At 38.6% G+C, this 13754-nt stretch overlaps 1 protein-coding gene across 3 annotated transcripts; it reads right to left on the reverse strand.

The window, feature by feature from the left end:
• On the reverse strand, positions 1-13044 carry spopla (speckle type BTB/POZ protein like a). 3 transcript variants are annotated; one of them, XM_044218063.1, is made up of 12 exons: positions 12845-13044; positions 11493-11575; positions 9052-9169; positions 8416-8537; positions 7817-7968; positions 7542-7669; positions 5886-6063; positions 5134-5189; positions 4784-4906; positions 2136-2278; positions 1981-2034; positions 1-1464 (listed from the first exon to the last, which is right to left on the reverse strand). In XM_044218063.1, the coding sequence occupies exons 3-12, from the start codon at positions 9127-9129 to the stop codon at positions 1320-1322; spliced, it is 1179 nt and encodes a 392-aa protein (XP_044073998.1). In that variant the 5' UTR covers positions 9130-9169; positions 11493-11575; positions 12845-13044; the 3' UTR covers positions 1-1319. The 3 variants fall into 3 exon arrangements, with proteins under 3 accessions (XP_044073998.1, XP_044073999.1, XP_044074000.1); XM_044218064.1 differs by lacking the exon at positions 12845-13044 and adding an exon at positions 12578-12723; XM_044218065.1 differs by lacking the exon at positions 12845-13044 and adding an exon at positions 12569-12705.
• Positions 13045-13754: the final 710 nt, after the last annotated feature.

Genomic DNA, 13754 nt, shown 5'->3' on the forward strand with positions numbered 1-13754 from the left:
TTCAGATTGCTGGAAAAAGGTTTAATGGGTTAATGCAGGCATTCTTGCAGACAACAACTTAATCTTTCTTGCTTCCAAACAAAACAAATTTCAACATCAACATGACGCTGAATGATGAGTAATATCATGTAAAAACGATGCTACTCTTTTAGTTTACAAAATCCTCTGAAGTGTCGGTCACACCACACTACATACGAGACGGACTGAATAAACATGACAACCCCCCCATTCAAACACAGAATAACATTGCCAGTAGAAGTGATGCTCAGCATCCTACAAATACCCAAGCATGTTAGAGGACATTTTTCTGCACAAGAATGTCAGATAATTGCAGAAAAATAAATTGTTAAAAACAAAATTGGTACTTGGACACTTTCTTTGACAATAACATGACCATGCATTAGTCTCTCCACTTTTAGTTAACCACAATATATTGAGAATATATATTTGCAAGTTGGCAATACTAAGGACAGAAATTCTCAAAATTTAATCTATAACAGTTCACAGACGTATGATCTGGAATATGTCATTCAAATGGGAGACTGAGTAACTACTTCCATATACTTCCAATGTTTTAATATATTAGGGCCAAAAACACTTTTCCGAACACTGGGTCTTCATAATGGCAGATTACAGTTTTCCCCCACAAATATGCAATAGAACAGACTTTCTTGTACACGGGTCTTCTGAAGATGGTTCAACTGTCATTTACATAGAAATGGTGCCATCAATATGGGGCATACACATCTTTTAAAAAGTGTAAAGAACTGACCTTGCACTGAAAGTGTTCATGCTTTTTAATGTCTAGTCACAAAACGGGCTAAACATTACAAATATATAATATTTCCCATTTAGTTAAACCTTTGTTATGTTCCTATAGAACTCCATATCAAAATGACTATTCATGGGAACTAGTGCAACCTGGAGGTGGGCCTGGTCTTTGTGACAAGGCAGGCACAGAGTAAAATAGACAAAGTACTCTAGAGCAGCTCCAGAGCAATGGCAGATATATTAAGGCCATTTTTAAAATTACAGGAAAAAAACAGTAGCAGACAGCTTGACTTGCTACCCAGGCTGAACAGAATTCAGTTGGGGCAGCAAAGCAAGCAAGCAACACCAATTTTACCAATTTTTTCCCCAATCCACTGATGTCAGCCGTCCACGTGCCAGCCTGCCCACATCCCTGGCCAGAAAGCTCCACTCTTCTTTATTCAAGTGTGTTCAGTTTTGGTGGAAATAAGAGCGGTACCCTCGCTAGTCCTTTCTTTGTAAACCCATGCTTCACACCTCCAATAAAGTCCTGGGGCACAGTCGGGCAGTCAGGACTGTTTTAGACGCTTCCTGGGAAGACCAAACGGTGGGCACTGTGCTGAAGCCAGGGCACGAAAGGCCTCAGCTACCAAGTGAGGATGGGATTGGATCATTGACTTCCAGCCTGCAGTCTCCATTATATCTGTAGCATGACTGTAAGCACAGGCAAAATGAAGTTAACGCTCAGACATCAGAATGTGCACATTAAAAATCAATAAACATAAATGAGATGCGTAATGACAAAGCAAATAAGGGGGGGCTTGATTTGTGAGTTGCTTGGTAAACTTGAAAAGGGCCATTAGAGCTTTCCATGCAAAGGTTGAAATTAATGTAGGATCAGAACGTCTTCACATGTTGAATACAACAGAGACAAGAAATAAGCTCAACATTTCAAGGTGCCCTGTGACAACGCACTACATCATCTGAAAGAAAAACTTCCCATAGCGACCACCTCCCTTCTTTTTAAAATTCTACAAATATTCCATTTTCAGGGTTTATCCAGGTATGAGTCTATTAATAACTCGGATACAAAGATATGGAGCTTCAAACTGAAAAGGCAAATAGCACTGTCTGCCCAGGCTAAAACAATGAATTCTAATGCATCTGGTTGGGGGAAGAGATAAGAGTGTGTTATTAATCTTGTGTCACATATATCAGCTAATTACATACTTGCTATTCCAGTTCTTTCCATCTTTACAGCCCAGCTGTCTCAGGACACTGCACCTATGGCAAGGAGATAAAAAGGTAAGCATTCAGGGCTGGTAAACAGAAATGGCAGCAGGAATTTATCACTGGAGTTTTTTTTTTTTTGTTGCGATACTTGCCTGTTGATAAAATCTATGGCTTGTGCTTTGAGCTGCTCGGCACTGTGCAAGTCTGCTAAGATGAGGGTGTCGGCCACATTCTCCACTGAAAGGCTGTTGCACAAGGCCTCTTCACACATGACCTTTAAACGCTCCAGAGCATACTGGGGTGGGTGGCGAGAGGGGGACACACAAAAAGCTTGGTTACACCTTGGATGCATAGAGGGTCCCCATGGTTTGAAGTTTTGTCTCAACTATTCTGAATGCACATAAAAGCTACAGGTGCAATCAGTTAATAAAGATTTTTAATGATTACAACTCTACTAGAAATGGGGGAAAAAATGACCAGGACCCAAAATGTCCAACCGACAGGCTCCTGCAATATGTATTGCAATGTTAAACTAGAATTACTGCCCTGCCGGTTGTACGCCTCCGCCAACCAGTCAAGCTGCAGTTTACATCCATGTCTGTCCAGACTCATATATGTAGTGAATACTTGGAAGGAACTGAATAAAAAAGGTATAAAGTGTATGTTTTGGCAAAATGGAAGTTATCACTATACTGATAATACATATGTATGATTCCAGTGAATATACATAGTTCTGATTAATGAAGGATTATCATAGATGTATTGGCTAAACAGGTACACATGTACTTGATTACTATGTAATGATGGATTCTTTGGAGTATAGCTACACAAAATGTGGTGCTTTTGTTTTCTCCTGGCATTTTTAGATGTGAAGCCTCTCTATGAGCCGTAGGTGAAACTCACTCACTCTTTCACAGGATCACAATCAGTAGGCGTGCTCCAATACGTTGTTTGTATTCACGTGATTCAGAGGATGCTCGAAATTCAGAATGAGGCAGGAAATGAAAGGCAGAATGGACAAGATGGAGGAAAGCCCGTACTGTGCCAGTTATTGTTTACTCATTGTGTGATCCCATTTAACATGTGTGAAATCTGGAATCACCCAATTCATTTTTAAATTATGGCTAAAAACCTATTTTGAGGTCACAATGTCACCTATTCAGTGTCCGACCAACTGTGAAATATGGTCATCAATTCTTGAGTTATGACCAAAATCGTGTTTTGTGAGGTCACAGTGACATTTTGACTTTTGACCAACAAATTCTAATCAGTTCACCCTCGAGTCCAAGTTGACGTTTGTGCCAAATTTGAAGAAATTCCTTCCAGGCGTTCCTGAGATATCCTGTTCACAAGAATGGGACGGATGGACAACCCGAAAACATGATGCCCACGGCTACGCTTATCATCGTTGCAGAGGCATAAAAACAGTTATTACCCAGTTTCACCACATGACGTATGTGATTTATCACTTTATCACAATGATTGCAATGATTTTGTTGCTCAATATTCTGGTTCAGTCTATCCAGTAAAAACTCATCCATGATCAGTACGATTCATAATGCAGTTTGCTTACCCTAAAAGAGGGGAACTCATCTGAACTGGTGAAAGAACAGTGGTGTCTAGAAAGGAGTTGGGAGATTATAGGAGGCTTCATATCACAGTCCCCCGAGAAATATTGCTCTACACATATAAAGCTGCATTGATTAAATGCAACCTAACATGAGCTGCAAAATGGGGCTATAAAATGCGTACAGCCACCGGCAACATAACGTGGAAGAAAATCCAAACTAGGAACTTAACAGCTAATCAATTCAGTCTATGCATCCAGTCCACAGAGCGGACCTGACACAAGGTACACTAAGGCTACTAAAGAAGGTAAGCTACGTTAATTATGGCTATATGTAATGGCTAGTTAACAATGTAAATCAATGTGGTGGCTAGTTATGATGTCCCTAAGTTAGCTAGGTTTTGTTCAAGATATCACAGAAAATAAAATGCTGCAGTCAATTTGTGAAAGCCGGGGCTTATTTCATGTTATTTATTATTATGATAGTAGGGCGAGTGTGGCTTAGTGGTAGAGCGGGTCATCCACCAATCGGTTTGATCCCAGCTTCCCCCATGCCTACATGTCGAAGTGTCCTTGGACAAGACACTGAACCCCAAATTGCTCCCGAGGTGTGGGTGCCTTCGGTGTGTGAATTCTGATTAATTAGTTTCTTTGGACTGATGAGCAGTTCTGCCATCAGTGTGTGAATGGGGTGAATACGATATGTAGTGTGTAAAGCGCTCGGTGGTGGAAAGCTGGTATTACATTACTTTTAATACTTCATATACAATGTTGTTAAGAATATTTAACACAATAAATAGAAGGCGTCAAAAAGACCACATGATCGGTATTGGCAGATACTGCTTCCAGCGATAGGTCCCAAAAATCCTGATCGGAGCACCCTTAAGTAACACGATAATGGTCGATGCAATTACACAACAGACCACATTAGCCTTATAGCCTCATTGACTTACATACAGTGCTGATCTCTCCACTCATTGGAGTCCAAGCGTCACATTGGGGAAACAGTGAGGTACATGACTATCCATGACTATATCACATCTAATTACTGTTTGGGTGTTGAAGTGACCTGATGTTATTACTAACTTGATTAACTAAACACAGGATTTATCAGGTCACATATTTGCACTGTTAACTTGCAAAGTGATGAAAATGATTGGCCAAACAAAGACAGAAATAGAGGAAATGTTTTGCAAAAATATTAGCAAAAGTTTCAGTTACTTAGGTACTTACTTTATCTGCAGCTGCCAGCAAATTGTCTGCCATCTTCTCAAGATTCGGGGCCTTTCCTGTATAGATGAAGCCCATCATTTCCTTAAAGACATCTGGGTCTACGTCACTGATGTCAACACGGTTCTGCAAGGGATAACAAGAGGTTTCTGTAAGACTGATTTGAACTTGTCAACTGAAAAACATCCGCGAAAGAGGACTCTCATTACCACTGAGTGAGGATGAGTGTTCACTTTCAACACGACAAAGCATTTTGAGTAATAATTACTGTACATGTAGGAAGTGTGAAATTAACTATAAATTAACTATTTAGGAAAGAGTAACATGAAGCAATTGTAACCAGTTACTCTTACCTTTTTACTCTCCTCCATTTCATGTTCAAACATAGCATTAAAGACTGGTGACCTCGCTGTCAAAAGAAATGAAGTGAAAACTGTGACCAATAAACATCATATTAAGCATGTTAGCACAACAACTCAACAAAAGGAGCTTTAATTAAACAGCATGTGACACAGTTGTCTTTGTGAGATAGATAGATAGATAGATAGATAGATAGATAGATAGATAGATAGATAGATAGATAGATAGATAGATAGATAGATAGATAGATAGATAGATAGATAGATAGATAGATAGATAGATAGATAGATAGATAGATAGATAGATAGATAGATAGATAGATAGATAGATAGATAGATAGATATTACACACACACACATCAGTACTGAACTATGATAGTCTTAAAATCTTGCAAAATCCGTATAGCTGCCACTGTCAGCATTTCCCCCTGACCACTGCAGCTGCCACCATGTCTAATGGACACAAGCTGGAGAGGAGAGCCAGCCTCTCAATCTCCTGGATCCTACAGTCATCTGGGTCAAGCAGGGCCAAGCAGTAGTAGAAGGGTGGATTAGCACCCACTGCAGAACTAGGCTGCTACAAATCAAGCCAGGAATACAAACCCTCCATAGCCTTTTGAGGTGCTTATAGCTCTCTGCAAGAGGCCACTAAGAAGAGACACAGACATGTCTTGCTAGGGCAATTTTGGGGGGCTTTTCTCCTGGTTGCTGCTTGCTAAAGTGCTGGGGGTCAGGGACAGTCTTACCTGCAAGGATGGATTTGTGGGCTTTGAACTCCTGCCCTCCCACATAGAGGCTGCAGTCTGTGAAGCGTGAACACTCCCACAGGTTCCCCAGGTCATCAGACAGCTGACATTCTGGTACCTTCAGCATGTTCATGTTGGACTGGCCCGAAATGTTAACCGAATCCTGGACAACGCTTACCTGTACAGGGAGAACAACACACTGAAGCAGTCTTATCAAGACTAAACATCCTAACAAATCCAGCAGCAAATGTGTCTTACTGCATTGGAGAACAGTCTCTAATTTGTGTTAAATTTGCTCTTTTTAAAGCATATTTTCAAGACTGAGGAGCCTACAGTGGGAGGGACTCGTGCTTGCAAAAACAAAACCACTTGAAACTAAATTAATTAACTTTGCTGAAACACCTAATTGATGAGGAATGGCATTTTGTCTTTAATTTGAATGTAATTTGTTTGTCAAAGTGGCAATTTCCCAGAAATTGTTGAATCTTTCTGGAACTGCTGTCTGGTCCTGGCAGTATTTGGCCAATTGTATTTACGTCAAAATTCATTGACACTTAATTTAACTTGTCCCTTGAAAGAACAGTTAAGGAGACATTTATTCTTCTTGACGCACTGAATTCAATTATTTTGAAAACAAGCATCATTGTAAATGATTTCAGATGGAGAAAGCTTTTCAATTTCTAAGCGTTTAATGCCATTTGAAGCAAATCCCAACCGTTTGTTTGTAGTTAAATGGCACTAGAGCTTATACTCAGGTGTAAACTGGTCATGGCAAGAAATAAGAGACTCTAGCCTTGATTCACTTAAGGTTACATTAGGGGTATAAATGCTTCAATCCAACGGTGATGTGATTTTGATGCTGTCGTCAAAGAGTCAACGCAGCAATTCAATAATTTGTATGCCACATTCAGCACAACAGCAGCTCAGTAACATGGTACTGGTACGCAATGATGGAAAATGAAGATAACAGAAGCTAAACAGAAACACAACAGAAGAAGGCTAATTGCAATAAAAAGAAACACCCTAATGGGATCATTTCCAATCAGTAGAATTGGCTTTCCAAACTCAAGTCTATTCAGCCCATGCATCAACATTTTTTGCACATCTAGTCAGCACAGAAGTGTAAACAAAATAACCAAATCATAACGCAAACTGTGTGTCAGACAATACAGCATCTTGATCCCTGTTATATGTAAATCACATTTCTCCCCACAACTTATGTGTAACTCATTAGCAAATCTATATCACTGAGACTCCAGCTAATTTTCTAATAAATTACCTCTAAACTTAAAATAATTTCTAGGACACATAACATTGAAAAAGCGTATGTACAGGATGGTATGTTTTGTTTGCTAAACCAAAAATGAGACAGTATTGAGAGACTGCAGTGTTCTGTGGACAGATGAGGAGTAATGTCAAGTCAATAGTAATAATAATTATGATAATAATAATAATAAAAAATCTTCTCCCATTCACCTATCAAAAGTGCATTTTTTTTGGTATAGTTGCATACACCATCATCCCAAGTAGAAGTGAGGAAAGTGTGGCTCTGTGTTATCATTTGCAATTTTGGTCCAATTAGAGCATATTACATAAAAAGACTGCAACCCTTATTAATTTGAAGAATAAAAAGGACAGCAACAGTATAACAATTACCTCACAGAACAGGGTGAGCTTGTCATCTGGTAAGAGTCCATTGGCTTCATCAAGGAGGAAATCTCTCCTTATAAATTTTTTGAAGCCCCAGTCTTTGCCTTGGACAAATCTATATGCTCTTTGGCTTTCTGTAACAAGAAAAAAATAATTCTAAGTCTTGATATTGCCTCTCTTTTGTTTGCAAGCTAGAAAAATTAATAAAAGTGGAGGTATAAAAGAAAAAACAAATTTACATTTTAACTGGATGTGATGAAGTTCTGATTGCTTGTACTCACCCATTGCTTTTGTCTCCTCTCTTTTAGCATTCAACAAAGAAAACTTGAACTTTGCTCTAACTTCACTTTTTGGACAACTAACAAGAAGTAAATACAATGACAGATAATCTTTGCTTTCATCATCAAGTCCCTTTGGATTGACTCGCAGACACCTGGCAAGTAAACAGATAACACTGCACATCAGTAACGTTACAAACTAGAGAGAAGACAGTCACAACTGCTTTTATTGCTTTTGTCAAAACACAAGACTATGCCAAGCCTTCAGGGGCGATTCTCTCTTGCTTTAAGAGATTGTGTGTAATTACCACTTATGTGCAGAGTTCCCACACACACACACAAAAAAAACAAACAAACATACAGACTTTTCAATGACATTCATGTTTTAGTTCAGGGAAATTCAAGGAGATGAAATTGGATGTGATAAAATTGGAAAGATAGATAAATCCAAAAAAAAGGTTATGCATATTAGTATGCATGAATCAGATTTCCCCAAAACTCTGAAGGCCTACAATTATTCATAAACTCTCAAGGAGTTTCACATCCTACAGAAACCCTGCAAATATATGAACTGCAGTGTGAGGTTTAGCTTGAGTACTAACCATTTCATCTTGTCATTAGGGCCAGAGGAAAAGGTTGAGCTCTTCAACACCTCCCCCATTTCTTCTCTGCAAAAACTAAAGTTGTTTATGGTCCACATGTACGAAAACTTCACAACTTTGACCTTGGAAACAGAAGTAGAAACATGCAGAACCATCAGACTAAAGCTCTTTGTGTTTTCCCCTAGAAGAATTATGTTGCTTGACCTCCTCAAATTAAAAAATGTTTCAAGATAAGACTTTAACTGTTCAGATACTATAGTCCAGTAGATCGGCTTTTGGGGCTGAATTCCATTTAGCTGCTTTAGTTTCAGAGTCCAGGAATTGCACACGCTGGCTCACTGTTGCACTAATGAAAGTGAGCCATCGTTTATGTTATTAGTAACACCTGTGCTTTTCCTGCTATGACAAGTCAAATTGTCTGCTGTGAAAAATCCTATTCACAGAAAGAGAGAAAAATAAAAACAGGAGTATGAGTTGGGAACGAAATACCAGTGCTAAGGGTGTGGTAGTTTTTAAATGAAGATTTCCCAGCAGCGTAATATGATTTGAAACCATTTGACAAGCTATCTAAAACATGATCAATTATGTCACCTTGATGTATAGAACATGATTCAATGAGTTTAGTTATAACCATACCTGTGTGTAACACCAGCTCTCTGCCACAGGTCCACTTGACATCTCCCCAGGAGGAGGAGGGGTGGGAACCCGTGACATCACTGGCTTCGGAGTACCACTCACTCTCGTCTTTAAAGAACTAATGTTTCAAGAAAACAATAAAGTAACATTATTTTTGCACAAATTAACAGCATAAATTACACATATGAAATAAATTCACCTCAACCATTTAAACTACCTGGTTAGAATAAGCCTGACAAAAACATAATCAAGATGGTAAAATCCTTCCACGATTTGAATCGGCTCGTATTCTAATTGAGATCCAACAAAAATAGTCAACATTCTCACTCTATCCTGAGGTCTTGTAATTCAGTGACACCTGACACCAAATTTTGGAAATTAGTAATTAATTAGAATTCTTTCTACTACAGGTTTCAGTATGTACAGTGATGTGCATTTAATGTAAGTGATGGAGGACAAAATCCACAGTCCTTGTTGTGCAAAAAAAAACATTCCAAAGTTTATCTGAAGCCAAAAGGAGGCTTCAGCAGTTTGAGTTAAACAAATCAAGTGGGTTTCTTTCAAAGTTTCAGGCTTTTTAGTTTGAAATCCCCTCTTTGTGTTTCCCCAGACAATGTACACTTGTTGAGCTGCATTGGAAGGATATTAACAAAGAAGGAAACTGTATATGAAGAAGACTAACTTTGGAAGATACACACTTGATTTGTCTATTTCAGACTGCTGAAGCCTCATAATAGCTTTAGATAAACTTTGGAATTTTTTTTTTTTTTTTTTTTTTTTTAAACACAGAAGAGGACTGTAGACCCCCCACCCAATCACTTACATTGAAAACACATTAGGCAAGAGGAAATAGCTAGATGAAAGGACAGACAGACCAACCATCCTCAGGTCAGGTCCCGCCACTAGTGGGGCAAAACCCAAAAAGTCTTATTTATGTTTCATGAAAAATACTGTTAATGTCAATTACAGTGGTGTTCCTAAATGCATGTATACTTGAAGTCTGTTTTTTTAATGATGCCTTGTGTCAGATGGGGGAATCTGCTTATGACAAGTTAACTATAACACCTGAGGAGTCTGTTACACTTTGTCTTTAGTTGCCACTTCAGTGATCATGTGCAGATTTTCTCAAAACTTGAGTATAGTCTCTAATCAATTAATTTTGTAAATGAGCAGCAGGAGGAGGACACACAAGGATTGCTATCTATACAGTTTAACTGCAAAAACACTCATGTCACACTGTTGGCTAACTGGTGAGGTGAATATGGTAGTTACTAAACAGCGCTGTTCAGCAGCCCCTGTATAGGCTGAGCAGTCAGTTACAGGCTAAGCTATGGCCAGCGAGGATGTGCCAATAACGGTGATTAAAGCAAATGCAACCAAATGCATGTTGTCTTAGTCATATAACAGCATTTTTTCATGTGCAAACATGCCAATTTCATTTCACTTAGGCAGAACAACTGGTGAGACAGCAGTATACCAAAGCCAACACAAAAGCTGCCATGTTCACACAGGCACGTTAGCTATAACAAAATCGCATTTGCAAGTGTTTTCCATTCCCTCCTCACCTGACACTGAGGAGACGCATTGCCTTTTGGAGTGTCAACACATGTCATTTCATGTTTCTGACAAAGTGAAGTTCATATCAAAGCCTCTAAACCCCTGTCATCCCTCTGATCAAGCCATCTCAGAGTAAGGTATTTCCAATTATTCTTAAAAAGTATAAACGCGGTCCAGAATGACAAATGAGGATAGAGGCAAAAACCTACACCTGTAAGACAATTGTATCTTTACTTCTAAAATATTGTATGCAAACTCATGGCTTGATGCAAGAATCCCAAAAAATAGAAAGTGTCTCCATGGCAAGAAGACATGAAGGCAGAGAAGGGATGACACTGTTGGACTACTGTTGTTCCACCATCTCTTTCCACAGAGTTCACTTTCTTTTTGTATCAGACCCACCTTGTGCACCCACGGTGACACAAGTCCCCATGGGTTAGTGTGCATTCAGCTTAAAGTCCGCACCGGGATACAAGAACATAAAACTCACACACGTAATATGACGTCAGTGTGTGTTCAGTGAGCCACTTGTTTCCAGCATTTTCCTTTGTTTACATTGAAAGTCTCTTTCATTCCTCTTTCTATTTCCAAGATTCCGTTTGAGGCTAAAAAATATTTAAACACTTATGACCCTGCAAGCAGGGACTATTGAAGGACATTTTGTGTCTTTGTTTATAAATCCCATTAAGTATTATTGATGGAATGAATGAATTTAGGAATATTGAACAAACAGACCTCAAGTTGAGCATACAGACATTTGCCTGCAGTGACAAGTTTAACAATTCTTTTGTACAGTAGACTGCTGCAATTGAACCACCTTTAACTATAATGGTTGAATATGAAATCTGAATCATGCAGCAAGGAAATTAAAACCTTCTCATCACCTCTTGAATGGTTGAAATGTACAAAGATGCAGCTTTTCTAAGTTATCACAGGATCCTTCATGACCCCATCTTCATGTTCCACTCTAGAGAGAAAAAAACAAAACACAAAACAGACATTAAGCATAGAAAATGGACCCGATCAACCTGTCTAAAAGTAATTAAAGTTAGCCACTAATGTTGCAGAAGCATCTGGCAATAAAACCAAAGTTCTCGCGATACACCACAACTGTCACATCTACCAAAGCATATAAATAAGCCAAGTGTCAATAAAGTGACACCACTAGAAAATTTAAGTTTTCAAATCAGTCAAGAATGCCACGTTAATAAAAACTGAGCGCATTACGTTAGTTAACGTTAAGGTAACAGATTGTTAGCCCAAATTGGTAGTGTAGGCCTTTATACCTTACCATGTTAAATGCTAACTGAATTTTTGATGCTTTAGAGTATAAGTTATCCTAGCCTGTAACTGACTGCTCGGCCTATAAACCAGTCAGTTAAATTAGCTAACTCAAGATTCACCTGCAACTTTGTTTGGCTAACACATTAGCTGGAGTCGTGCTACCTCGCCTTTGATACAGCAGAAATGATACGAACAGCCATCTAGCTAGTTTGCATTAGGTGAAAGTTAAATAATCTTTAATGAGCTCCACAGCTTACTTTAGCCTATATGCTATTCGAGATGTAAGCGGGTGTGACTATCGTTAATACAAAAAAATCGAAATCACAAATAGCAACAGCTCAATGTTAGCGTAACATCTGCTAAAGTGTCAACACTACTTTTCTAACCATCATCAATATCGCTTCACGATTTTAAGTTTATCGGACTTCGTCCTTTAAAATTTTAGCTATTTTACCCAAGACTAATAACTTAAAAGGGATTAGATTTCACGAATCTGTCAATTAGCTATATGTGCAATACGTATTTAGCTAACTCAAGCTAACATTAATTTTCTCACTAGCAAGATGAATGTTAACTTCACTAGCCTTAGACCGCAAATGCAGCTAACAGTGATCAGCTAGCTTAACACAAAACATGTTAACAATAAATCTATCCACATATTACCAGGCTGGCTTACATTAGTTACCTTACTCATCCGTTGCAATACAAACTAGCTAAAGATACTTCAAGCTAAATTCGTAATGTGTTGTTTAGACCCCGCATTATCCGGTGTAAAACAAAGGGCCTTCACTGATCCTGGGACAGGATGCTAACTAACCAAGCTAACGTAAACCCTCACGTTTTGGTACAATCTGCTGGTGGGAAAACAACGGCGGCTAACTAGCAGCTAGCCAAAGCTAATCTCTGGACTGACTGCTCACAAAAAGTTTAAAAAGACATGGTGACTGCGTACCTTTCAATTTCATACTTCCACATATATATCGAATAACGCATATAGCTTTTTGTCACAGTCGCTCCTTTCACCCTCCGTTACTTTAAAGTCTTTATCACTCAGTCTCTTCACAAGGTTTCTTTGTCTAATTTATATCTGTGCTAGCTTACATCTGTCTAGCTGTCTGGTACCTTAAGAGGCTAGAAAATATATCTATTGCGCATGCGGATAACATCCTGCTCCATCACATTTTAACAGTTGATCCAGACAGCAACTACTACAATAATAATAATAATAATAATAATAATAATAATAATAATAATAGGAAATTAACGTGGTGCATTAATTCAAGTGAAGTACAATGAAAATACTATATTGTTAATTGTTGTTTCTTTTTAGCCAAACATTGTACTTAAGAAAAATATTATGTATGTATATTATGTAATCTTTCTCCAATACATTTATCTGACAGCTGTACTGGTTACTCTGGAGACTTCAAATGCTGATTATTCAGGCAAGAAGAAGTTTAGTTTTATTTTGGGGAGTGGCGTCTTTCTGGCAGGTTTTATGAGTAAGGGTTGCTTTTGGGGTTAAGATTAGAATTTGGACTGTAGGTTTTTGGAAAGAGTTGATATAGGCATGGAGCACTGCTGGCAAGCGTTAGAATTAATGTAGTCATGCATGTCACATAAGGGTCCACATATGGGAAGAATGGGGGGGGGGTGTACTCATCAACTTCCCATTATATATCTATAATGGCCCGTCTTCATAGGCTAGAGACAGAAAAAATAAATAACGGAAGGAGTCTTGATATAATGTAGCTTAAACAATAGATGAAACCCCCAACTGCAGCTCATTCTCAGCCAGCCTTCACACTGTCTCTTCTGTCTGCTTCTGATGTTTCTTGTCTAGCAAACACAAAGCAGCTTGG

This window comes from Siniperca chuatsi, linkage group LG12 (assembly GCF_020085105.1).
Source record: "Siniperca chuatsi isolate FFG_IHB_CAS linkage group LG12, ASM2008510v1, whole genome shotgun sequence".
Classification (NCBI taxonomy): domain Eukaryota; kingdom Metazoa; phylum Chordata; class Actinopteri; order Centrarchiformes; family Sinipercidae; genus Siniperca; species Siniperca chuatsi.

Excerpts from the sequence above, each read along its gene's own strand:
- spopla (XM_044218063.1), bottom strand. The coding sequence starts at position 9,129 with ATGTCACGGGTTCCCACCCCTCCTCCTCCTGGGGAGATGTCAAGTGGA. Across the intron at positions 7,670-7,816 it reads AGAGGAGACAAAAGCAATGG|AAAGCCAAAGAGCATATAGA; the intron begins GTGAGTACAAGC and ends TTCTTGTTACAG. Across the intron at positions 6,064-7,541 it reads AGCTCACCCTGTTCTGTGAG|GTAAGCGTTGTCCAGGATTC; the intron begins GTAATTGTTATA and ends CTCCCTGTACAG.